We start from the raw sequence: 26,345 nt of genomic DNA, 5'->3' as shown, positions 1-26,345 counted from the left end.
TTCTAAAGTAGTCAAAGCACTGGAAAAACTCTGTGATCTATAATGAACTCCACCAAATTGACAAAAATGTTAGATTGCACTTTGCAGCACTATACAGGAAGTCCCAAGACTAATTAGTTTCTCTTTTTTATACAATTGCATTTTCACAAATTGTTCTTGCTGTCACAGCTGGCCTTGGGACTATTTACATTTTTTTTGCAAGCATTTGGACTATCATTCATGTTGAGAGATAGCTATATTCCTTGCAAACAAATACCAAAGGAAATTATCACAATCTGAGAAGCTTCAGTTCCTGAGGCTTATTTTAATTATAATAGGTATAGCAAAACAATTCTCAGGCTTGACTTCTTTTTCCCTGTAATTGTGGGATCAGCAATGGTCATATTCAGAATTTTTTAATTTTGACTTTTGAATTTTCCTCTTCCTGTTTACCTCTTTTAAAACCTCTTTTATGTGATTTTAATTGTATTAATTCTTAGTTTATATGGCAGTTTGTTAATATTTTCAAAATATATTTTAATTCATCTGAAGTTGTCAGGCATCCTCTGCAGGATCATGGTGTGAAAAATTATTAAGTTCTCTGAATTATTTTCCTGCAGGAATATCTACCCTACAACATGGAGGAAAGTAAAAAGAAAATCTTATTTTCTGTCCTCTCATACCAAGAAAAACAAAGGATAGGAAATGCTGCTGTACTAACTTACTAATTACCTTTCTGAAGGAAACCAGTTCTCTCTGAAGTTGATGGTTCATGAGAGCTTCTCAGATCTAACCAATGTCTGCTCAGTGTAGCTTCAATGAAAAAATTTAGATCATTAATTTTTTGCCCGCCATGAATTCATCTTTTTCTATCAATGAGTATAATAAAATTTATATTAAGAATATATTTGTTTCTAACCTCTACAAATCTGCACAATTTTCATTCCTGCCTTTTTTAAGAAATACATTCTTTCTCCTTCCCCTCTCACTTCTACTTTGTTTTTGTTTCCGTTACTCTCATAACCTGCTCCCTTTCCATCATCTTACTTTTCCCAGCCTCCTTGAAGACTGCATCCCAGTCTTTCAGGCTGACTCCCAGGGTATGATGCTTTTCAGAAAGCATAGCTCCAGATGACACAATTTTCCACAAGATTAACCTGGAGAAACTGGCAGCCCATGGCATGGCTGGGTGTACTATTTACTAGGTAAAAACCTGACTGGATGACCAGGCCTAGAGAGTGGTGGTGAAAGGTGCTGCATCCAGCTGGTGGCCTGTCACAAGTGGAATTCCTCAGGGATCTGTGCTGTTTAATATCTTTATCAATGATCTGGACTAGGGGGTAGAGTGCACCCTCAATGAGTTTGCAGATAAAACCACGTTGGCTGAGAGTGTTGATCTGCTGGAGGGTAGGCAGGCTCTGCAGAAGGATCTGGACAGGCTGGATGGATGTGCCAAGGGCAGTTGTATGACATGGAACAAGGTGAAGTGCTGGGTCCTGCACTTTGGCCACAACAGCCTCATGCAGCTTTACAGGATGGGGGCAGAGTGGCTGGAAAACTGCCCAGCAGAAAAGGACCTGGGGGTACTGGTTGACAGCTGGCTGAACATGAGCCAGCTGTGCCCAGGTGGCCAAGAAGGCCAAGGGCATCCTGATCTGTATGGGCAATAGTGTAGCCAGCAGGACCAGGGCAGTGATTGTCCCTCTGAACTCGGCACTGGTGAGGCCACACCTCGAATCCTCTGTTCAGTTTTGGGTCTCTCAGTGCAAGAAAGACCTTGAGGTGCTGGAACAAGACCAGAAAAGGGCAGCAGAGCTGGTGAAGGGTCTGGAGCACAAGTCCTGTGAGGAACAGCTTAGGGAGCTGGGATTGTTTAGCCTGCAGAAAGGGAGGCTCAGGGGAGACCTTATCACTCTACAATTGCCTGAAAGGAGGCTGCGGCCAGGTGGGCGTCAGCCTCTTCACCAAGGCAACCAATAACAGGACAAGAGGAAATGGCCTCAGGCAGGATCAGGTGAGGTTCAGGTTGGACATCAGGAAGAATTTTTTCACTGAAAGGGTAGTCAAGTCACCATCCCTGAGGGTATTTAGAAGACATGGAGATGTGGCACATGGGGACATGATTTACTGATGGCCAGTGCTGGGTTAATGTTTGGACTCCGTTCTTAGAGGTCTTCTTCAACGTAAAAGATTCTATAAAAAAAAAAATGTACCTACCCAATTTGAAATTTAATTTAACTGTGCTTTATTTCATTTTTCAGTCTTAGAGGATAGGGAGCTTTTGTGAGCAAATTGAGAGAATATTGTATGTCTCTCAGTATCCCACAAACCATGCAATGACTATAATACTTGAACTCTCTTAGCAATTTAAGGCTTAAATAACTACTGTCTTCTACAGGATCCTGAGCTGCAAAATGTCCTGGTGTCACACTGAGATGATCTCCTTTGCTGGGATGGTTAGCATCTAAACAGAGAAAATAACCTGTGCTGACCAACACAACCCAGTCAGACTTTGTTTATGTACAGAGATGTACATGAATTCTTCTTGAAATTTTTGTCTAAACTGAAGCTTAACTTTCTACTGAGATGCTTTGAAGTCACAGTGAAAAGCACAGAAGGTGAGAAGGTTACATGTCAGAGCCAGGAGGAACGGTTCAGACAGGATTTACAAAGTTTTCATGAGTATCTGAGACAATCTTTCAAAATGTTTCAAATGTAGAGGCAACTGTCTCATAAACTGCTTGTGCTACAATATGTGGTGAAAAAAATGCTTCTTACAGTTGAGATTAGGCCCTAGCACCATGTGATGCATGGTATCCCAAGCAGGTTTCACTCCTGGTGTCAAGCCTGGCTTTGTTTTTGTCTTCTGGCACTTACTGCTTTCAGTCATGTGCTGAGACCAATGCTGGCAGTCCTAGACATTAGGATGGACTCCTAATCAGCACAGTCACAGAAATTTGCTTTGAAAATTAAATGCTTGAACATGCTACTACCAAAATATATATGCAAGCAACTAAGTAAATCTGGTATGCAGATCTCTTTTCTAATCAGGATTACTTTATTACTATGCAAGTCAACCCACCAGAGATTTACAAAAATCAAGATGGTAACTCCACCCTCCTGCAGGTGTGTTGAACGAGAGAGAAAGTAAAGGCAGAAATTCAGGTGGGGGCAAGCACTGAACACCTCTTTCCTGGGAGCTGCTCCACACAATTTCATTGCTTAGGACACGTACCTGGCTGTAGCTCTGGATGGCACCTCTGGCCTGACTGCTGCGGGATGGGAGCTGGGCAGATGCTGTTTCACCCAGGGCAAGGGTCTGGTTGCTGTGGTAGCTGGCTGAGTACTGGAAAGATCCTTCAGGTTTGGAATTGAGCTGGAGCGCACTCTGGGAGAGGAGGCTGGGCCCTGTGGGGACAGGATTTGAGAGCAGTCAAAAAATTTCAGTGAAAGAGCATGCCTGTATTATCTGTCAAGTGAGCCTTGAAATTATCAGATGTATGTGGCTTCAGATTTTCAGAATTTGACTTTTCAGTAATAAAAATACACACATTACTTTGCTTCTTTTCCACTCAGTCATCACGTTCACGCAACAGACCACATTGCTTTCTTTGCAAGAAATGTATGGTTTTGACCGGTGAAGAAATTCTATGCCTGAACAAATCCAACCATACTATTTGATAAAGAACTCCTGCTTTTCAACTCAGAATAGTTGATGAGGGTTTTTTCTCCCCTAAGAATAAGCCTTGTTTATTTCACTTAATTATATCCAGTCGTTCTGCCTGGGAAATGCTAACTTGTCCTTCCCTGAGCCCCTAGCACATTAGATCTATTGATTACTGCCACTGTCCTGTACACATGGTGATGTAATACTTTGGTGCCTGTAGGGATGGATGGCAGCCTTTAAAATATTAATTGCTCTTCTCATCATGCAGGACACACCCTGATCTCAGCGTATCTTTGACGACTATTTTGTCAGCTATCTATCTTACCCACCACAGCACTGCACAGCAGGAGAGCCAAGTACAGGCAGTGAGCCTAAAGTGGGGCTGCCAGACTGAAGGGCATGTCAGGACCATGAACACTGGCACCTTCCACAGTTATTTAGTAGTTCTGTGAAACTAAAACATGTTTTAATATTCATTAGGTTCACATACAAGTGATTTAGCTTACCACATGCACATAGCAGATTTCCCAATTTTTATCCTGAGACCATATATCAGACAGGGAACAGTCTGTTTCCACACAAGGAATCAAGTGCACATGCAGCAAGTTTGCAGACGACACCAAGCTGAGTGGTGCAGTTGACACACCTGAAGGATGGGATGCCATCCAGAGGGACCTGGACAAGCTTGAGAAGTGGGTGCATGGCAATCTCATGAGGTTTAACAAGACCAAGTGCAAGGTGCTGCTCCTAGGTTGGGGCAACCCCCAGAACCAACACAGTCTGGGGGATGAACAAATCAGAGCAGCCCTGCCCAGAAGGACCTGGGGGTGCTGGGGGATGAGAGGCTGGACATGACCCAGCACTGTGCACTCACAGCCCAGAAACCAAACGTGTCCTGGGCTGCATCCAAAGCAGCATGGGCAGCAGGGTGAGGGAGGGGATCCTGCCCCTCTGCTCTGCTCTGGTGAGACCCCACCTGCAGTGCTGCATCCAGCTCTGAGGTCCCAGCACAGAAAAACATCTCTTGGACCAAGTCCAGAGGAGGCCACTAAGTTAGATGGAACACCTCCCCTATGATGAAAGGCTAAGAGAATTGGGATTGTTCAATCTGGAAAAGTAAAGGCTTTAGGGTAACCTAATTGTGGTCTTCCAGTACCTGAAGGGATCCTACAAGCAAGATGGAGAGAGACTTTTTATAAGGGCATGAAGTGACAGCACAATGGCTTCACACTGGCAGAGCAGTTTTAGATTAGCTATTGGGAAGAAATTCTTCCCTGTGGTGGTGAGGCAATGGCACAGGTTGCCCAAAGAGCTGTGGATAACCCATCCCTGGAAGTGTACAAGGCCAGGTAGCATGGAGCCCTGAGCAACCTGGTCTAGTTGAAGATGCCCCTATCCACAGCTGGGGGGTTGGAACTAGATGATCTCAAAGGTCCTTTCTGACCCAAACGATTCTGGGATTATATGATTCTATGATACACGAAGAGCTACATTAAAATACACACTTAATCCTTTCTCTGTCTTCATTGATTTTAGTCTCTTTTAGTGTCTGGGCCCAGACACTAAAGTGAAATACAAGAGGAGGAAAAAGGGTTATACCTTAGCCATTGCATGGGTTACCTTCAACCCAACAGCTACCATCTATAACACACTCAGTGGCTCCACAGGGATGACAGGTTCATCTTCTGGTTAGCACTTACAAGCTCACGAGAGCACAGAAGGTGACACGAACCTTACAAGATGTGAAATTATTATGGTGATTTTGCTCCCACAGAACATGCGATCAGTTCAGTTTTAAACAGGCTCACAATGGAAAAATTCCAATGAATTTACCAGAAATAACTTCTAGTACATTCCTGATACAAAGGCAGTTTTTATGACCTTTAAGTCTTTGCTATGAGGATATAAAGCTGTTCCAAAAAGATTTCCACTTAGAAAATGTGCAAACAACCCCACCCCCGAATTACATGGAGAGTATTTTTTCCTCTAGCCTATTTCTCGGAAATGGCAGAAGCATTATAACTGCTATTTTCCAAAATCCAACCTGAACCGCTCATATTATAAACAAATCATAGTAGGCTATGTAAAGAGGAAGTGTTTGCGTCTAAATGTAGACTGGGATTTTGACACTGTTTTACATATCAACACAATTTATACTGCAAAATCAACTGCATTCATCAGAACATTCGAGATACAGGAGGAATTTAGAATGTATGTTCTGGTCCCTGTATTTCCTTACAAGTACAGAAGGAGGTGGAGCTCCATGTATGCTGTGAGGCTAGTAAAAATGTATCACATCCACAGGAGAGCTGAATTTAATCCTCTATGGGTGCTTATAAATCCAGCCTTTGGTACTTTCCATTCCCTGGCTCTGCAAATAGGGTTTACTTAGCATTTTCCATTTAACTGGTTTTGTTGCAAAATTTCTTCTTTAATGAAAGAAATACTTTGACAATTTTTTTTTTTTTGAGAGCGTAAAGAAAATACATGCTTAGTTTTAAAAAGATCTGTAGGGTTTATTTCAATCTTTTGAATTCTGAATTTTCACTGAGAATTTGTCCGTGATCAAGTGATGAACAAGATAAAGTTCAGAAATTTCACAAAAGCGTAACTTTCCCATGAGAAGCAAAGAAAGCAGTTTTTGTGCATGACAGTGTTTGTACTCATTCTGAAAGTAATTATGCTGTGACATTTCTAAAGCTTAAATAATGATTAAACTATCACATGCTATGAACGCAATATGTTTAAATTTTCATTGCATCTGGCTTTCAAGTGCTGCTTTCATATTACTGTGGCTCACTAGGGGATTAACATCACCAGCTAGAAACACATACATGGGTTCCCTGCACCAGTTAGTTTAAACATTTCCATGCACTTAAAGAAACTTACCCAACCCTTTGAAAAAAAGAATTTAAAAAGTTTGGCACTCGTAGTTTAACGTGCACTAAAATATTGGTTTTGTTTAGCAGTTTTTGTTTTGTACCTTAACAAGTAGTGATGAACAACTAAAATATACATACATTTCAATAATTACAAATTAATTTGAGAGAGACAGCCCAATAGATTTTTTAAATAAGCCTAGGATTTTAAATAATCCCAAGGAACTGTAGAATAGAGTAGTGGCTGTTCACCTGTAAATAACAAAATCTAAACTAAGCATACAAACTAGAAGATACACTTGAGATCAATCAATGTGACCATGAAAAACACAAGTTCCTTTTTCAGGACTTAGGGACTACAAGCAGTCCTGCCTTGTCTGATAGGGAATAGATGGATTGCTTTTCTCATTGACATTCTTGAGATTTCAATCTGAAGGTAAACCCAGACCTTCTGAAGAGCCTGCAGCTCACTCAGAAGAGAAGTTTGTTTGTGTCCTTCTGTACGCTGATGGCTCTTGACAATAATCTACCATTTCTTACAGGTTAGAATTTAAACTCTGTTGTGTTGGTATAAGAAAGCATTCATACAACTACTTTTCATTTGCTTTCAGGAGAGTTAAGGCAGCTGGAAATTCTCTATTTTCAGCTAGGCACTGGAAATCACTAGTTAACTGCTAGCACAATTCCGTCTTAGTTGTTCCCTTAATGAAACATAATTACTACAATTGTTCAATTTAAAACCAATGCTTTGGGCTTCATAAGATTTACGATAGCAGATATTGATGATCTGTAGTATTGCTTTAAAAATTTGTACTATGTTTTGTTTCTATTTGAGGGTATGGGGAAGATATAAATACCTGTTCTCCCTTATGTTTTTCACCACCACACCAAAAAAAAAAATTTTTCCTTGTGAAAGAATATTGATGTTGCATTATTCACAGTTGATAGTACCCATTTTTCACTGATTGTTTGTGCCACTCTCCTCCCATATTAAAACAGTAGAGGAAAGAGTCAAAATTCAGGAAACTAAGTCAGAGCCATCACCACTGAGCAAGAAACACCACTGTGGACTTACTTCAAACGATGGAGCAGGGTAATCAACTCTTTAACTTGTCTCCAGTTTGGACGACAGGTACTGCAGACAATACCTTCCTCTTCCTTTTAACCTTGAGCAGAGCAGGGTGCAAGGCTCCCTGCTTTGCTCACCTTGGCCTCTGCAACCCACCTCAGAAAGGAGCTGGAAGGAGAGGGAGAGGGTGGTGTCTTGCTTGGGACACAAAGTGCACTTAAGCGAGGGAAAGCTGCTGGAGCACAGAGAAGACCAGGCAAGAAGAGACCAGATGGAGATGGAGGACATGCTTACATCAGGGAGCCAACCCACAACGAAACTTCAGAGGTGATGGAGAGCAGAGGACTTCTCTAGGAATCAGAGAAGGGAAACAGGAATTTCTTTTGTGGTTTGCAGAACCAGATGCTGGCAGGCCTGACAGGGTTAGAGGAAAATGAGTCTCCCATTCAGGCAGTGAGGGGAGGGGGTTTCTTGTGAAGCCCTTTCCTTTAGTTTGTATTACCCCCCCTCCCTTACTGGCAGTTATGCTGGCTATTAGATGGCTATTATTTTTTTATTTCAAAACTTCCTAGTTTAGGAGATGTGGAGGACCTTACTTCAAGCCAAATGGGGAAGAGGAGCAGAGGCAGTGCTCTCTTATTTAAAAGAGCAGCACTGAAGCCCACACTTGCCATCTTCCTGCCACACGGAATCAACAAAACAAGCACAGCCTGACATTACCAGGCTGATTCGTGGCATTGAGAACATTGCATGTGGCCATCAGTGTAACCTGGTGAGCTACAGGCTCCATACAAACCACAGCAGAGCACAGCCTCCACAGCATCTTCCTGCTTCTGCCAAGGGGGAGCCTGGGGAAGTCGGAGGCCAAGGTTGCAAGGTGAGCCCCACGGCACAGCTGAGGCTGTGCTGTGCCCCCTGGCCTGTGAGGGACAGGGATCTGCACTGGCAGGATTCCTCCAGATGCCACTGCTTTTCCTTCTGAAAATCCAACAATGGTGCAGTAAGGTGTGGTGTAGCTATTTAGAAACCAAACTAAGGAAGCGAGTGGTCTTAAATGAGAGACTATTATTAATTCAAGGACATCACAGTAACAGTTGATAACGGGAAACAAAGTGACACAAAGAATCCAGGCTACTATAACCATTCATGGCTGGGTCAAAAATGAGGGAAAAATAAAAGAAATTATGAAAACATTTGTCTTTTTTATTTTCAAGAGCAATATATTTTTTGGAAATAAAATATTTTGCCTGTCATTTCTGCTCTCTTCAGACCCTCTCCTCTTCCTTCTTACGTCATTCAGGGTAAAAAACCAGCAACCAAACAAAGGGAAAAAATCACAACCTAAAAATGTAATTTTTAATTACATTTTAAAATAAATTATTCTTGAATAGCAAGTGTTTGCAAGCAGAAGTATTTCAAACGGCAGAACAGAGAAATATTAGGATTCTTCCCAGTACCTGCATACACTGTTCTAGCTAAAAAAACCCAAACCAAACCAAACCAAAACCAACAAAGACCAAAGCGCACCAATGCAGTACTGAATTTTGATTCAATGAACAGTTATTAATGCTGACTGAGGCTTCAGTGAGAGGTTACCAAAAATATTCATCAGCAGCAACAGTAGTTGAAAAGACAGGAATCTTGTTTGGGAATCAGAGCTGGTGAGTCATCAGACGTTTTCTTCCCTTCCTCCTGAGGGCAAGAACTTGTCTAGTAACCACACAAGTGGCAGAGCTCACCTGAATCATACCCATGGTGGTCATAAGCAGAAGAGTATCTCACATAAGAAAGCCAGTAGGAACTTGGGCTCCAAGGACCTTACCAGTGTCAGAAGTTAAGCAGTTTTCGAAGTGCTGAGAGACTGGTTCAGTACACTGACACCGATCAGAGATGGGGGGCAAAGAAGCACATCCTATTAAATTTGTAATATTACCAGATCATGAGTGAGGTTTCAAAAACAAACACATGATAGAATCATAGAATTGTTAAGGTTGAAAAAGACCTCCAGGATCATCGAGTCCAACCTTTGACTTAACACTGCTTTGTCAAGCAGACCACAGCACTAAGTGTCACTTCCCGTCGTTTCTTGAACACTTTCAGGAATGGTGACTCTACCACCTCCCTGGGCAGCTTCTTCCAAAGCCTAACCACCCTTTCAGTGGAAAAATTCTTCCTGATGTCCAACCTGAACCTCACCTGATCCTGCCTGAGGCCATTTCCTCTTGTCCTGTTATTGGTTGCCTCGGTGAAGAGGCTGACGCCCACCTGGCCGCAGCCTCCTTTCAGGCAATTGTAGAGTGATAAGGTCTCCCCTGAGCCTCCCTTTCTGCAGGCTAAACAATCCCAGCTCCCTCAGCTGGGACCAGACCCTTCACCAGCTCTGCTGCCCTTTTCTGGTCTTGTTCCAGCACCTCAAGGTCTTTCTTGCACTGAGAGACCCAAAACTGAACAGAGGATTCGAGGTGTGGCCTCACCAGTGCCGAGTTCAGAGGGACAATCACTGCCCTGGTCCTGCTGGCTACACTATTGCCCATACAGATCAGGATGCCCTTGGCCTTCTTGGCCACCTGGGCACAGCTGGCTCATGTTCAGCCAGCTGTCAACCAGTACCCCCAGGTCCTTTTCTGCTGGGCAGTTTTCCAGCCACTCTGCCCCCATCCTGTAGTGCTGCCTGGGGTTGTGACCCAGGTGCAGGACCCAGAACTTGGCCTTTTGAACCTCTTACAATTGATCCAGCCTGTCCAGATTCCTCTGTAGAGCCTGCCTGCTCTCTAGCAAATTAAACACTTCTGCCCAATTTATTGTCAACCAAGAACTTGCTGAGGGTGCACTCCATCCCCTTGTCCAGACTGTTGATAAAGATAATAAATAGGACTGGCTCCAATCCCAGCCACAACTGACTCGCCACCAACTGGATGCAGCAACATTCACCACCACTCTTTGGGTCCGACCATTCATCCAGTTTTTAACCCAGGGAAGAGTGCACCTATCCAAGCTATAGGCTGCCAGTTTTTCCAGGAGAATGCTGTGGGAGACATTATCAAAAGGTTTACTGAAGTCCAGGTAGATTTAATCCACAGTCTTTCCATCATCCTCTAGGCAGGTCACCTGGTCATAGAAGATCAGGTTGGTCAACAGGACTTGCCTTTCCTAAACCTGTGCTGGCTGGGCCTGATCCGCTGGCTGTCTGGTATGTGCCATGTGATCACACTAAGGATAATCTGTTCCATAATCCTTCCCAGCAGCAGGGTTGGGCTGACAGCCCTGTAGCTCCTCCTTCTGACACTTCTTGTAGACAGGCACCACATCTGCCAACCTGCTGTCATGATACCTGATGATAAATGATGGAGAGTGGCTTGGTGAGCTGTTCTGCCAATTCCCTCAGAACCCTCTGGTGAATCCCATCCTGCCCCACAGACTTGTGATTGTCTAAGTGGCACAATAGGTCACTTGCAACTTCCTCCTACATTCCAGGGTGTCTGTTCTGGTCCCCATGCCTGTCTACAAGCTCAGGGGGTTGGTTGTCCTGAGGATAACTGGTCTTTCTGGAAAAGACTGAGGTAAAGAAGGCATTAAATACCTCAGCCTTTTCCTCATTCTTGGTGGCAATGTTCCCCCTCCTGCCCAAATCCAATAATGGGTGGAGATTTTCCTTGGCCCTCCTTTTGTTGTTAATGTATTTATAAAAACACATTTTATTAACTTTCACAGGAGTTGATAGATTGAGTTCTAGCTGAGTTTTTGCCTTTCTCATTTTCTCTCTGCATGACCAAATGACATCCTTGTAGTCTTCCTGAGTTGCCTACCCCTTCTTCCAAAGGTCATAAGCTCTCATTTTCCCCCTGAGTCCCAGGAAAAGCTCCCTCTTCAGCCAGGCCAGTCTTCTTCCCCGTCAGCTCATCTTTTGGCATATAGGGATGGCCTACTCCTGCACCATTAAGATTTCCTTCTTAAAGTGTGTCCAGCCTTGCCAGACCCCTTTTTTCTTAAGGACAGTTTCCCAAGGGAAAGTCTGATAAGATTTAAGTACAATCAGTATATGTGATACATATTTTTAACTACAGGGCAGCAAGCTAAGGTCGCAGGAGTCTGGATTAACTCCATTACATACTCAGAGATCATTATATTTTTCTGTCTCATATTATAGCACCATTGCTGTGTCACAAAGCTAAGTAGTCAGATGAATGTGGGCTTCTTGTAAAGGAAGAACTTCCAAAAAGAAACAACAGAAATTGCTCTCTTGGGGATATCAATGACAAACTATCCCTAGTGTCTGCCTGTCAAACATCTGAAAAGTTGCTCCCGTTTCCTAATCCTTAGATCACAGTACCTTAGGGAATACATAAAACATTTTAGCTTCACAGTATCTAGCAATCCAAGATAATACTATAGAAATAGTATGGTTAATCTCCAAAACAAACAAACAAAACAAATAAAAAGGCTGAATTATGAATCAGGATTAATGTATTACACTACAGAGCAGAATTTATTGTGGAACAAGTATTCAATAATACATTATCTGGTAGTTGTTCAATTACAAAATAAGTATCAGATAATGACAAGTTACTTACAGAGCTATATTATTATAAGATAAGGGTATGATTAATTCAGTATTCCAAATCTATGCAATAATTACCTCTGAATTGGCTAAAATAATTACAGTACAAACAACAGAAACATCTACCTAGTCACCCTCCATGAGGTAATTGTGTGTTTGTTACTTGAGTTTTCCATATGAAGTTACAAACAAAAAGAGCAGGCAAGTGAAAGAAGGGTTTTTTCCTCTCCTTGAGATTTAAAGTCAGTTGGCTTCCCAGGGCACATTTGCTTCTCCAAGTAAGTAGTAAAGTGTAGTACTGCTATTGTGCTATACATCTCCATTTGGTCAGTCATCTATTACAATGCCAGTTCTAATTGACAAAGGAAATAGACCAAAACGTGCTCGAACGACCATTTAATTAGCTCCCATACCAATTATAAACAACACTTCACTCACCTTCGATCAACTGACAGAAGTAGTAATGATAAATTATAGAGTAAGTGTAAATAAAGTGTTTTTAATTAGTGTAATTAATCACTTCACACATTCCTCAACCTGCTTTGCTCATTTGGATAATAGTCAAAAGAAAAACACTAGCAAAGCTCCTTTAATGTCCTTTAAACATTCATTTACAGAGTTAATAGGTTGAGGTGCCTCACATCCCACTGAGAAGAACCACCTCCTAACTGTTAGTATATGCCTAATTAAGGATTTCAAATACCAGAAAGTCATCACTTACTTGTTTCTTTTTCCTCTCAGGTCATTTAGTTTGAGTGCAAAATATTGATTCCTACCCTACAACCTACTTTTTTCTTAGTTCATTAAGGTGTCTGTACTCCTGGTAAGCAGTTGCCAACCCCTCCTAAAGCTGGGTTGTATTTGCTGCCCAGATTTGCAAAGGAATGGATAATTAAAAAAGAACAACGTAACAAGAGAGAGGTTTTGATGGTAACCTGCCAGAGTCCTTCCACAGTATCCAACATTACAGAAGAAGTGATGATAGTTAATGACAAGGTGGACAAACCTACTCCTAGTGATACTAAATTCTTTGGCATCTGGTACATCCTGTTTTCTAAATCTCACTCCCAGAATTAAGCTGCTCCATCTGGGACCAGGAGTAAACTTTCCCTCCAAATCAGAAGAGTAAGGAACACTTATTTGTCTGTTTTAACCCCCTCCGTTGCATTACGTCTTATTTTTGAGGTCATCTGAAACATTCTTTGAAGAAATTTTCTCTTGCCAAGACGATTTAGGATGGTTTTGAAAAGCAGAAGAATCGAGTGAGCAGAAGGGAGGCCCTGCAAGTACCATGGAGGGTGGCAAGAAGCAGCAACACAGGTACAGACCTTCTCCATTTTCTTGTCTCCAGGGAAGTTGTGAAAAATGTAAGGTGAAGCTAGCGGAGGCACGGGGCAGTGAGGAAAGTCCTTGAGAATTAGATAAGAGACCTTCATGGCAACCACAAAAAGAAGACATTTTGTTAATTACAGACAGAAAAAGGAGAGGTTAAACCAAGGCAAAACTTAAGATCTGCAGTTGAAAACACAACTTTTCAGCCGCAACTGGTCAAATAGATGCTGTAGGAAAAGAAGGGCTTTTGAGGCAACTGTTAGTCTGACCTCAAAGAGAAGACAACAAGCAGCTCTACTATAACAATAGTAATAAGCATGGCACCCATTCTCCCTCCAAATCTGAGACTAGAACTAGAACAGTACTAGGAAAATATTTCAACATCTACCTTCTAGGTGATATTAAATATTAAACCTATCAGCAGCTTTATACTACAGGAGAAAATGCCAAGGCTGCAATATAGCAAAGGAATTCCAAACCCTAGAAATGAAGAAAGCTGAAGGGGCAAGAAAAGACAGGGGAAGGGGAGGAGGGGGGACACCAAATGCATACTTAAAATGAAGAAATAAATGGTAATACTTTAAATGCTTGATCACAAGTGGCTCCCTTGTTATGAACCAAACACATCTCTTTAGAAGAGAGGCAGCAATTCTTAAATGAATCCACTGAAAACAAACTTGTTTTACAAAAAAGGAAAGTAATTTATATGCAATGCCATGCTCTACCAGCATTAAGAGGGCTATGTTCTACCTACAAATACAGAAAAGGGCTTTAGTACTGCTATAGAACCTATTCTTAGGTACTGGAAAATAGGATTTTGTGGAATGCATTCTCAAGTGTGGAATAAGTTCATTTTCATCCAAGAATTCTATAAACGATATATATCTGGAGAAATGATGCAAAAAATAGGCTGATAGCATTATATAAATGAACAATAAAAGGATATCCCTTCAAACTCTCCTTCTGACCTAATTACTATTGGAAAGAAAGATGAAGAACACTTTATTTCAAGAGTAAGTGAACTGGGAATAGAAACTAGTTTCATTAGATGCTGATTGTCTTATGCTTTTTACACAAGGTACCACTCCTGCCATTATTGTAAGAAGAAAACAGAGGCATTTTCTAGGATTTGAAATAATAATTCTCTACTCCAAGGGATAACAAAGCACCTTAAATGTCAACAAGAAGTAGTAGAAAAATATAAGACCTGAAGGGCATAGAAAAGAAATAAGTTTGCATTCCGCCCCAACAGTAAAGATTTCTGATTCCTGATTTTTTTTTTTTTAACCTCATAGAATAAGGTAATATAGCAGAGCCTAAGTAATCCTGACATAGTAGGATAACTTCAGTGTTACCTACTCAGATAGTGTTTTTCTTTTTATACCATATCACGCAGATCTTCTTTCATAAGCAATACTGGGTAATGTTTGACAGCAGGACAAATCTGGAGTTCCACTACTAATGAGAGAAATTCCTGAAGATGCTGGAGAACAAGACTGAAATACATGCACTGAGCAAGAATAGATCTATACACATTTAAGCTCAGAATACAGAAGCTGGCCTTGTCTTTGTTTTTCTTCTGTTTGTTTGGTTTGGTTTTTTAATAGCAAATCTATCCTACTACTGCAAGTTTTTAATTGACCCGAAGAATAAAACCTTTTTTTTTTTTTTTGGTAGAAGATTAATCATATTTTATGAAATCACTTGCTAAACCCTGCAGATATCGAAATCAGACAGTCTCTGAAGAAGATAATTTATCACTGGCCATTAGGATGATGAGCTTTACTGGAGCAATAGATACACTCAAGACAAGATGGGCAGCAAAGATTGTAACTGAATTACATTTCTGCATTATGGAAGATACAAAGAGGAAAAACAGTGTCCTCCAGCCTTTCTGATGCTGCTTCTGTGAAACTCTGCAACACTAGGAGTGGGAGAACGCTTCACTGTAACAGATGCTTGCTCTCTATTAACATATCACTGTGGAACCACAGGAGAACAGGACCTGAGCAGGGCTCCTGAACGGGATTAGATTTGTTCATTTGTTGTTTTTTTTTTCTGGTCACATTTGTTAATGTGACCAGAAGAAGAAATTTGTATACAGGAGGAGACACTGCACGCTGCAACACAGACAGGAAACTCCAGCTCAGAAGGAACTGCCATGTTCCCATTTGAGAAACCCTGGGTTTTGGCATTAAAAATTGTTATTTTTTAATTTGTGTTTTCATTATCAGTCTCCCATTTTTAAAGGAATAACTACATTTAAAATGCTGTGTGGGCTTAGTTTACAGGGAAGAAAAAAAAAAAGCCCAAATAAGTTCATTATTAAATCCTAATTTTTTGAGGTATTTTGTACCTGTGAAAACCAGCTGCAAACATCAAGTGTTCCTAGTCACCCTCTGTGCCTAGTGCAGCCTAAAATTGCTATCAATAGTACTAAACTAATGTGTTCCCTTTTTATTACTAGGAAATAAAATCAGATGTTTATAGACATCACACAAACATGATGCACATGGAAGCTGAATGCATTATCAGTAGAAAAAAAAAAAACCCAGACAAATCTCCTTTGATAGACCTAAATTAGACTGCTGAAAAAAAATAAAATAAAAAGTGCCCAACAGCTTCTGATTATAAAAGCCTATAAAACCCCTCACAGATATATGGATCTAATACAGAAGACATCAGCAGATCTATTACACTATTATGTTGTTCTATGAACTTAACTACTAGCACAAAACAGGTTTCCTCTTCTCATGCGAAGTAGAACTCCATTTTTTGCAGACCTTTGACAGGCTTAAATCCTGAATCTTTTCTGTCCACAAAAGAAAATAACTATTTGGTCTCTAAGGTGAGCCAGTTCAGAATGTGTTTAGCTCTGCCTCAGAAGTCAATTAAAAAGTAAGTCAAAAAGGTCAAAATTTTATTACAATCTTTTTCACTTGCCAAAACCTCCTCTGCCATAAACCAGAAAGTACACCCTTCTGCTTTCTCTCTCTGTATCCACACAAACGTGCACCACTCTCTGCTCTCACATCGTCCTGACAAAATGCATTTCTCCATTTATAAGGCCAGAATGGAAAAAATGGAGGCAGCTCCCTAATCTGCGATACCACAGAAGTCACAAAAATTCTGCTTGATTGAGAGCTGTGTAAACTGCATGTAGCACAAAAGAAATCAAACCCAAATCCATACCTGCCAAAATTTTCTCTTCCATATAAATCATTTTACACAAGCTAACAAGCCAACTACCCCTTTTTCCAAGGCTGAATCTCCACAATGCTTATGCTCACAAGCTGGCATCAGCAGATCCCAGAATGATGTGGCTCTTGGCACTCCTGACTGTGCCAAGTGTGCAGGCACTGGCATTGCCACTAAGGCAGGAGTAGGGTGAGTGGTTTATCAGTCTGTCGTGGGGATGTGGGTGCATTTGTTTCCTGGCCCGTACCACAGGCACAATATTTACTGATGTTCTTTTGCGCTGTAGGTTCGGATGCCAAGAGCCTCTCTTTGTTCTGCTCCTACAGATGCTACTATAAGTCACTGTCATTTCCTAACAAGTTTCAGTAGCTGCTTCCTGCAGTGGATGAGGGAACACCTGGTCCCTAAGCATTACAAGCTGATCACCTACCTCCTATCCATCTTTGATGTTGCTACTAATTGTTCCTGCTGTCCTGGTCTGGACTCCTATCTTTCCATTTCCCCCCTCCATATATGTTTACCTGCTGCTGCTGCTCTTTTTTTTTTTTTTTTTTTTTTTTCCTTTACTATTTTGTTCTACAGTAATTAAAGCTAGATTGTGAGGGGTCGTTTTCCTTAGGCATGGATTTTAAGTCAGTTGCACAGCATTAAATGACACCAGCTACCAAAATCAGATTCATCACAGGACAAGCAAGCTCAGAGATATGAAGTAATATTGTAATATCAGTATGGAATTTATATATAACAAGATGTTTAATCTTGCAGATATAAGTAAACTCCAAGAAAATCCAGATCACAGCACATTGAAACAAAAATTCAGCCTGTAGGCTGCTGTGCAGAAATTGAGGGAAATTAGAAATTCCTTAGCTGCAATGTTCTCATAGTGTTACCTCTGGACTCCAACATGACACAACAATGCACAATCTGGCTTTGCTTCTAGTTAATGTGAAAGCATGCGAAAAACCAGGATAGCAAGGTCACTTATGCGCAGAAAACGTATGTGGGTTTTGGGGGCTTTTGGTGGAATTTTTTTTGTCTCTAAGGATGAATAATCGACTCTTTCGGGGACAAGCACTGAGGATTTATTGCATGCCATTTGAAAACATAAAAGAGAGAGGAAGAAGATAAAAAGAAAAGATGCAAGATGAAACAAGAATGGAAGCAAAAGACAAGGATGTGGTAAGACAGAACTGGGTGGTTTAGGGAAAGACGGGGCAGTAAGAAAAGGCAAGAATGCACAGGAAGGGAGAAGGCTGGATATTAAGATGGTGTGTGAGTGTCTCCAGCTGGAGATTCCTTCCTGAGGAGAGGTAATTGCAAGAGGCAGCCTGCAGAAGTTTACGTCCAACAGCAAGGGCTTGTACTGGGCCATCAGTTTTGAACAGCACTTCAGCCAGTGGCTTCTAGTGCTTTCCCCTAGAAGCCTATAAACTCACCCAGGCATGTACCAATCTGCAGAAGGGCTGCAGAAAAATTGAGATGATGGAAATCCTGCACAGGTGGGTGCCCACAGCAACTTCCGTCCCACCCCTGGGGACACCGGGAAAAGCATGAACTGCTTCCCTGATCACTGATGGTTCCTTCAGCCTTCACCAGGCTTCCTGCTTGCAACAACCACACATGAACTTGAAGATAGGCACCAAACCAAAGAGTAACAAGATCATCTGGACCTGAGTCCATCCTGAAGTAGATACCAAAGTCTGTCAGGAATCCTGGCGGTGAAAGCCCATACTGTGACTCTGCTCCTAAGTTTGGTCTCTTCCTGCCTGCATAAAGGAAGAGGCCAAAAAGGAAAACTTCACTCATGCTCTTAAAGTAAGAACACTGACATAAGTTTACTGGGATGTGATATGTCAGCAACAAAGATGCACTTGTTATACAATCCTGATACCCAGAAGGGCAGAGGTGATCGAGTACTGAATGACAGTGTTTGAGCTACATCTCTTCTGGTGCTACTCTCAATGCCTTTGAGCTCTGCCTGTTACAGAGGATGAAAACAATGAAGTCCAAGCTTAGGATGCTTAGCGCTGATGGAGCATTTCCCGAGGCAGCACTGGCTGTAAACACTGATACTGAGATGTAAGAGCTGGCTCTCAGCAGCACTAGAGCCAGCTTCATTTTATCAAACCCGAATGTCTTAGTGGGGTGTAGCAATAAATCTACAGAAACTTTTTATGGTCAGCTTTCGTGAAGACATTCATCTCCTGCTGAGGATTGCCCCTGGAAAGCAGGTCTCAGTGTTTGTGACCGGCCAGTGGCTATTACAACATTAAATAACTTAATAGTTATTTCATGCTCACACTTAGGGTGACTAGGGCCAGAAAGGGGAGATGGGTAAAGGAAACATCTCATCCCCATTTCTAGGAAATCTACATATTAACAACTACTTCAAAAGACTGAATTTGTCTCACAGTTGAGACAATTCCTTTACAACTTTCTCTGTGAGAACACACAATGAATAACTGTGAAACCATCCTTTGAAAAGCGGTATCCCGCTTTCAGAGATTTATTCCATTACAAATTGGGAAAAGATGACTTTGAAACCCCAGTTTCAAAGCAAAAATTGGCCAAAAGCTTGTTTTAGAAGAGATGAATGGAGTAAAGAGAGGCATCTAAGATGTCCACCATAAATATTTACCCTAAGTATATTACAATACTGACAGAAGTTTCCGCAATACATAAAAATTTCCTCAGACTTCACACTCTGAGAGATTTATCTGATTTAACTGTTGAGTCAGACACTTCCAGGTTTGCATTAATGCAGCAGACAGAAAGATAGTGTGCCCTGTGTTAGGCACTATGTCACTCCTACTCTAAAGACTGATCCTGAAATGGATGAGGGGTATGCACACTTCCTCGGGGTTTTCCATCTTGGAAATATACTCAAAGAGCACATGATTTTATTAGTGTGTATGTGTACCAGGAGATCCCACAAGAAGACCTCCTTTGTGTGCACAAAGAATGACTCAGCTGGATTGCCCTGGCTCTCAAAGCAGATAATGAAATGGAAACAACTTCATCTATCAAAAAACTGTGAGGTCCCCTGATGCCAAATTTCATCTCATTGAGCATGTCAGCCATCTGACAGGTGGCAATTTCACAAAGCAAGAGCGATGGGATGGAAAACACATAAACACCCATCCTTTTACACATTCATTGTGTAAACAGTGCCTTTTTGTTTCAATCCATTTTCAGTATCTATGATAAAAGCAGCTGATAAAGGCTGAAAATCATACAGGTTCAACAAGGAATGCTTTTTCAAACTGGGACATCTGCTTTCCCACTGGGTAAGGAGGATTTCTCTTATTACAAAAAAATGCTGAAACGAAACTGAATTCAGAGCGTAAAGTAAGAGTTTAGCCTACCTTTTTAGCCTCATAATTAGACAGGGGTTTTAAGTGAAACCCACATCTGTCTAATGCAACATCTGTATAAAATTTCATGTGGTAAAAATGTTCTTCTAACATAATTCATTCTCCAGAGGGGAAAAAAATCAGCACCTAAATGTACACCTATTCGTGCTGCATTTGGGGCAAATAGTTTCAAATGGCTAAAAGAGTTCATATACTGTGGGATTGAGACCAGAATGGTAAGCCATATTTTTCTTCCCCAGAAGTACTTGGACATCCTTAATTGCCTGCATCTCTGTCAATATGTAGCCTCTGTGAAGGGCATTATGAAATGGCCTCAGCCAAGAAGATGGTATTATTAAACCTACATTGTATTTGTTCCCTTATCAGTGTGCTGGATACTGCAATTAATCCTGGGCACCAGGACAACAGGGTCACAGAGAGAAATAAAAATATTTATCCAGAAAGTGTGGGGGAAAAAATTCATCCGGAGTACTGGTAATGTTGTGTGGGAAAAACTGCCATCCTGATAGAAACCACGTGGTTTAAAAAAAAACCAAACCAACAACTAAAAATGAAATCTAAAATGTAGCATTTAAAAAATATCAAGAAAACTGGGAGAACTATCCAGGAAGTTTTCTGATCCATGTCAACGAGAGCTCTGTTCCTACAGGCTGTGCTATTGATTTAGAGAGCAAAGAAGGAAGGTTGCCACATGAAGTTATGAAGGAAGTGAAAAATAATGAAATGATTCTGTTTCAGATAGAAACATAAACACTGAAAGCTCCATAAATCTGCCCTGTAATCCTTTTAAGACCAGTCTTATGCTCATTTTGTGAAGGCTGAAACAAAGGAAAAAGAATGGAAGATTAAAGAATAGATACCTTAAATTAAAATTAGGGACTTCTGGATTAGCAGACATTCGAGTTTAAGTTAGGAAGAAAGTGCCAATGGATTTTCTCTGTAATCTTAGAACCCTCCTTTTGCTAATGCCATGACAGAAGGAAAAACCACTGCCTGTCTCCACTGCTGTAGCCCGTAAGGGGTCAGTACAGATTGTAAGGATGCAGCATATTCTGTAAGGATTCAGTGAGTTCAGCTGATTATCTCAGAAATTGTTTCGATGACAGTGTCATGTCAGTCCTCTAATGTGGCATGCTAATGACCCACAGGGATAGGGGGACAGAGAAACTAAGAGAAGAGAAAGAAATACAGAACCAAATTTTCCTCTTGTTCCACTTTTTATCTTACACTACCCATCTGTAAACTGCCAATTTACAAACGTCATCAGGAAAAGGTAGTTTGGTCTTAACAACTGCTTAGAGGACTCCAGCTTCTCTGTCACATCACAGAGGATGGACATCAGGGGGCCTCAGGCAGTTCATCAGGACCTTTCCCACTTATCTGCAGGCCAGACTGCAACCTTATCAAACCTTAATGACAAATGTCCTCAGCAACCAATCTTCCTCACTCAGACAGCTGTGTATCTGTGTTTACTCTCCTTCCTTCCATGCAGCTTTCCACCTTTACAATAGCTCTTCAATATAATGTGAGTGAAAAAAAGGAAAAAAACAAAACAAAACCAAAAAAAGAGGTGCACTGACAAGGTAGTAAAAGGAATGAATCTGAAGTAGTTGTGTGATTTTGAGACAACAGTGCAGTGATGGGAAGGGGAGAAAATAATGTCTTGCTTCTTTTATCCCACATTTTTCTAAGATTTCTAGTCAGAAATATTAATTTTTGGTCTCCACAGTGCATACTCAGACCTCACAAAATTTATTTTCACATGTCTTTCCTCACTAAATTAAACCATTCTGCCATGAAAATACCTTTCCTGAGCTACATTCACTGCTCAGTACTGCTGTGTCTCCTGAAACACCCCTGGTGCTATCTCTGTCCTCAACTAAATTTTGTTCCCCTGCATGTTTCCTCGCCCAGTAATTCCAGGTCCTGCACTTACTGTGCATTCCCATCCCTCTTCTATGAGGGAAGTCTCCAGTGTCTTATATGTGATTACATTGGCTTTCACACGTCTGGTCTTTTCCCTGACCCTATTTAAGGTGACAGTTACTTATCTTAATTTGTGCAAAAGCAGTATTTTTGAGTTCCCATCAGAAAAGGTAATGGCAGAAGGAAGAAATATTTTCTGAGAGGAGCAGCCTGGCAAGCTGGGTGTTACAGCAATGTAGAGCAGGGAGAAGGACAGACTGAGTGCCCTCAGGGTGACCCTGAGGGTCCAGGTTGGCCCCTGGACCCAGTGCAGCTAATGGCTACTGACACTAGCAGCAACAACTGTATGTGCCCTCCCTCGGGGACTGAGGGGATGTGTGGACCACTGTTTTTCTGCTGCTGATCCCCATGAACACTCAGGACAGGCTGAACGCCCCTCTGAGGCCACAAAACTATGACATGTTTGATGTAAACTGCAGTGACACAGTCTTGACAGATCTAGGGCTACACAGAGATAACAAGAAATCACTGCAGTACAGGGAACTGGGCCATGGAGACACAGGTTCAGGTCTCCAGTCAGATGCAGCTTCTTGCATAATTCTGGAAGTCTCCTGACTTTTTGTCTGTCGGTTGTAACTGGAAACAGATGGTTTGGGGAAGACAACTTATTTTTGAGTTGGAACAGAAGAAAGAGGTGGGCAACAGTGCAGGGGTTCCCATTGGTTGCATATAACCTTGTCCTAGGGTCAGCTCCACCACAGGAAGCTTGTATGAGAGCTTGCAGCAGCTATGCATCTGCCTGTCTGATAATAGTTACTTTAAAACCAGTGAGCACTCTGCTTTCATTTCACCAAATTAACAAGAATTTTATGTACTTAAGGTTTTCTACATTTGCTGATTCACACTCAGTAAAGATAATTAGCGAGCATCTCTATTAGCAATACAGAACCCCTCGTGTGTAAGTCCCTTTCATGTGACTTGTCCCGTTAGCCTTTTTTTCATGGCTTTTATTTGCTACTAAAGGAATAGCACATGTGAAGTGATGTTTGGAATTTAGAATATTGTAACAGCTGACTGCTATGTGACGACTTTTTCAAACTAAGTCTGAGAAAGTCAGAGTGTGTGAAACCGAATTGTGAAGATTCTGAGTAGAGACACACTAATCCTCTACAAAGGCAGGGCTACTGATAGATTAAGCCATTAGACTTGATGCACACAGTTCACAAAAGGAAGCTGTGGTCACATCACTGGGCAGGCTTTCATATGATGATTTTAAAAAATCTCTTTCAAATGCATTGCAGGCAGGAAATGCTCCCCTCAGAGTCAGTCTTGTTACTTAAAATACAGTTTTGCAGTCAAACTGCAGAGAAGCAAACATAACTAAAATTGTCAAATTAGGAGCTCAAAAGTTAGGAAATGCCAGACTAAGTTTCCTTTTCTGAGTCATTGCTCTTGCCCTCCTTCCTTGCCTTATGGCCAGTGCACACAGTGCAAAATGGTTCAGTGTTTTTTACAGCATCACACCAGGTCTCCATTGAAAAATCTTCAATACAAAGAAAAAAACCAGCACCCTGGTGGATTATTCTATGGCGCTCAACGTTTACTTCAGCTATGTCACAAACAGTAGTTTTTAGAATACCTGTAAAGCAAGACATTTATATTGATCTCATTTCCTATTTCGAGATTGAAAGGATTAAGAACGGAACTGTCTAGGAAATACAAATGCTGCATTTGAGACATTTCAGAGTGGGCTTTAAACTTCCTTTTGTATCACGCTTCAAATATTTGAGACTGTGCTCCCACAGTCTTCTGTTACAACTGTTCTCAGCACATAACAACAGTTCCCTAACTGAACTGTTTAGGGAACACCTAAAACTAAGTATCAGTAGAAGATACTTCGAGTGATTTCACAACTGTAACATGAAAACTTTAAGACACAAAGGAGGGACACGATAAAATTTTAAGTAAATATGAGACTTTTGTTTTCATGGTGTATGTGTGTTCTACTCACTGCTTACAGAAGTCAGAGGCACTCTCACCTCTAGTATGCTGTGCAATTTGAGTCTCAGCTTTGGGGTAAATGAGGCATGGCCAGAAAATGTACAAAATAGGGCATGATAATAATTGTTTTATAATGAAGTCATAAGCAATTCAAATTATGTTGTACAGACAATCTTGACTTTTGTACTTTTGACTCTGGAAACACAGTAACATTTTAACTCTCTGATGTGTTTGTAGCATTTTTCTCTAACCTGAAAGAAGACCCCAAACCAGAAAAAAAATCCACTATATGACATCCTAATTGTATTTATGAGTGATCAGCAGAGCTGCAACTGTTAGCTTTGGCATATAGATCTGATTCTTAATTAAAACCTAACTGGCAAATAGCAATCTAGTTTTATTACAAGCTGAGCCTGGAGCAGAGGAATAAGGGCGCTGTGACAAAAGGCTTTACAAATATTTCCTGACAACACAGAAGATCAAGTTTGCAGCTCTGTGGGGAAGCCTGTTCCCTTGGGAGGACATGCACCTGCCTGTTCTCTCCAAACCTATGTTTCTTAGGGACAGCTACTGTCCTGTCCATAGTGATATCACTTTTCCTTTTCTTGGCTGTCCTCATCATCCCGTTGTTCCCTCTCTTTGCACTTAACTCTTGCTCCCATGAACAAAACATCCAGCCAAGCAAACTCAGCTTTCAACATTCTGTATGGACCTCCTGCTTCAACAAACCTCAGTTCCTCTCCTGTTGATCCTCTACAAATCCATCTCTACTGCTTCTCTTCTCCATCATTTTTCCATTTGTCCATGCACTTTATTCTATCTGCATCCCTAGCTGTGTTTTAGCTGCTTGTGATATTTCCCAGACATTTCTTTAGTAATAGTTTTCTTCATGTACCTAGACTTCAGTCCATGTACTGTCTTCATCTTTCCCTACCATTTTTTTCTTAGTTTTCATCCCTTAAGCCAGTTTCTGGCAGTTTTCCACACAAGTTGGCCCCACTCTGCTCCCAGTCTCCTCTATTGCCATCTGCCCAGTTTCATTTTTCTATCATAGAATCCCATTTTGAAGGCAATCCTTATCATGCCAATCTGTTTTGTTTCTCCTCACCCCCAAATAAAGAAAAAAACAGGGCTTACATTTTCTCATGTTTTCCCAATTTTGTTCAGATTGAGCAACATTTCAACAGATGTCAATCATACAGACTGTGTTCAGATTAAGCAAAACCAAAACAAAAATCTTGTGCACATGAAAAAGGAAAAATTTTCTATTGTCCTGGGGTTGTCACCTTGAATTTGACAGCAAACCTTGTTTTAAAATAATGAAAAGTGTTCTGAAAAATTAAAATTCTGTATCCAATGTGCAATGTCTTCCTTTTGTCACCTGATGACCACATTGCAGGTAATGACTTGTCATTGCTAGAGATGCTTTGCAGAAGGTGGCTGTCACAGTTGATCAGCCTTCCCAGATGAAGGGGAGATTATGCCCTTTGATTTCAGGAAAGCTGAATTTGGGAAGCCACCTCCAAAGGTGTGACTCAGAACGTACTGGGTAGCAGGGATCAAATGAGCAAGAGGGAAGGAGATGTAGAGGAATACTAAAAACAAAAGCCAAGCCAGTGTCAGGAGCTGCAGTGGCAGGGAAATTAAAGTGGGTATATATTGTGGCAGGTGGGGACAGAATACGAGACAGGAGCCTGAGGAAAAGGAAAGGAAACTAGGGAACTAACCTGCTTTTTCATCATCTAGTGCTACATCTGATAACAGACCAGTTAACATGCTGGAAAACTGTCTCAGTGTGACTCATGAGCACAATTGTTGGTAGACATCTGCTCTACAAATACAATGAGTGGCATGTCCCTTGTTCACTTTTGCTGTTGTTTAGCCTTGATTCACTTCCCCAGTGGCTGCTCCTATCCTAGAATCTATCCACTCACTGCACAGTTCTGCAAAAAGAATGGCTGGTAAGCGACCAGTGAGCCAACCTTGGAGCAAAGACTTCACCTTTCTTGCTACAGCTGCCCTTCTGTGCATCACCTCTAAGAAGTTCACCTATTTCTGTCTGTGTATCCACAAGAAAATTTTAGTTGTAAGGAGTCACTAGCTACCTGGCCAAGTGCTTACAATCACGCATCAGACTTCCTCACAGCCACCCAGTATGTTTCATTTTATTACCTTTGGATAGTGAAAAATTGCAGTTTGAAAGTTGTTTTAATGGTGGCGATGGTACAGTTTTGTGACATGATCTTATAGTATAGTACAGCAACATTGCAATTAGAAAATATTTTCCTTAAAATATATTCAGTGTGCTTATTCTTCCCCCAAAAAGCTAGCAGTGAGATTCTCTCCGCTACAAACCCGAAAA

General features: G+C 41.2%; 1 protein-coding gene across 1 annotated transcript in view; it reads right to left on the bottom strand.

Annotated features, from left to right (window-relative positions):
- CTNND2 (catenin delta 2) overlaps positions 1-26,345 on the bottom strand; it is a gene marked incomplete at both ends in the record, with an annotated part of 531,585 nt that overhangs the window by 289,242 nt on the left and 215,998 nt on the right. Inside the window, one exon of the mRNA XM_082277797.1 lies at positions 3,215-3,387. Coding sequence (XP_082133923.1) covers positions 3,215-3,387 — 173 coding nt within the window. The remainder of the gene's footprint in view (positions 1-3,214; positions 3,388-26,345) is intronic.

Source organism: Coloeus monedula, assembly GCF_965178545.1.
Source record: "Coloeus monedula genome assembly, chromosome: 1".
Classification (NCBI taxonomy): domain Eukaryota; kingdom Metazoa; phylum Chordata; class Aves; order Passeriformes; family Corvidae; genus Coloeus; species Coloeus monedula.
The sequence above is the reverse complement of the archived record's forward strand: the minus strand, read 5'-3'. Positions and strand labels throughout refer to the sequence as shown.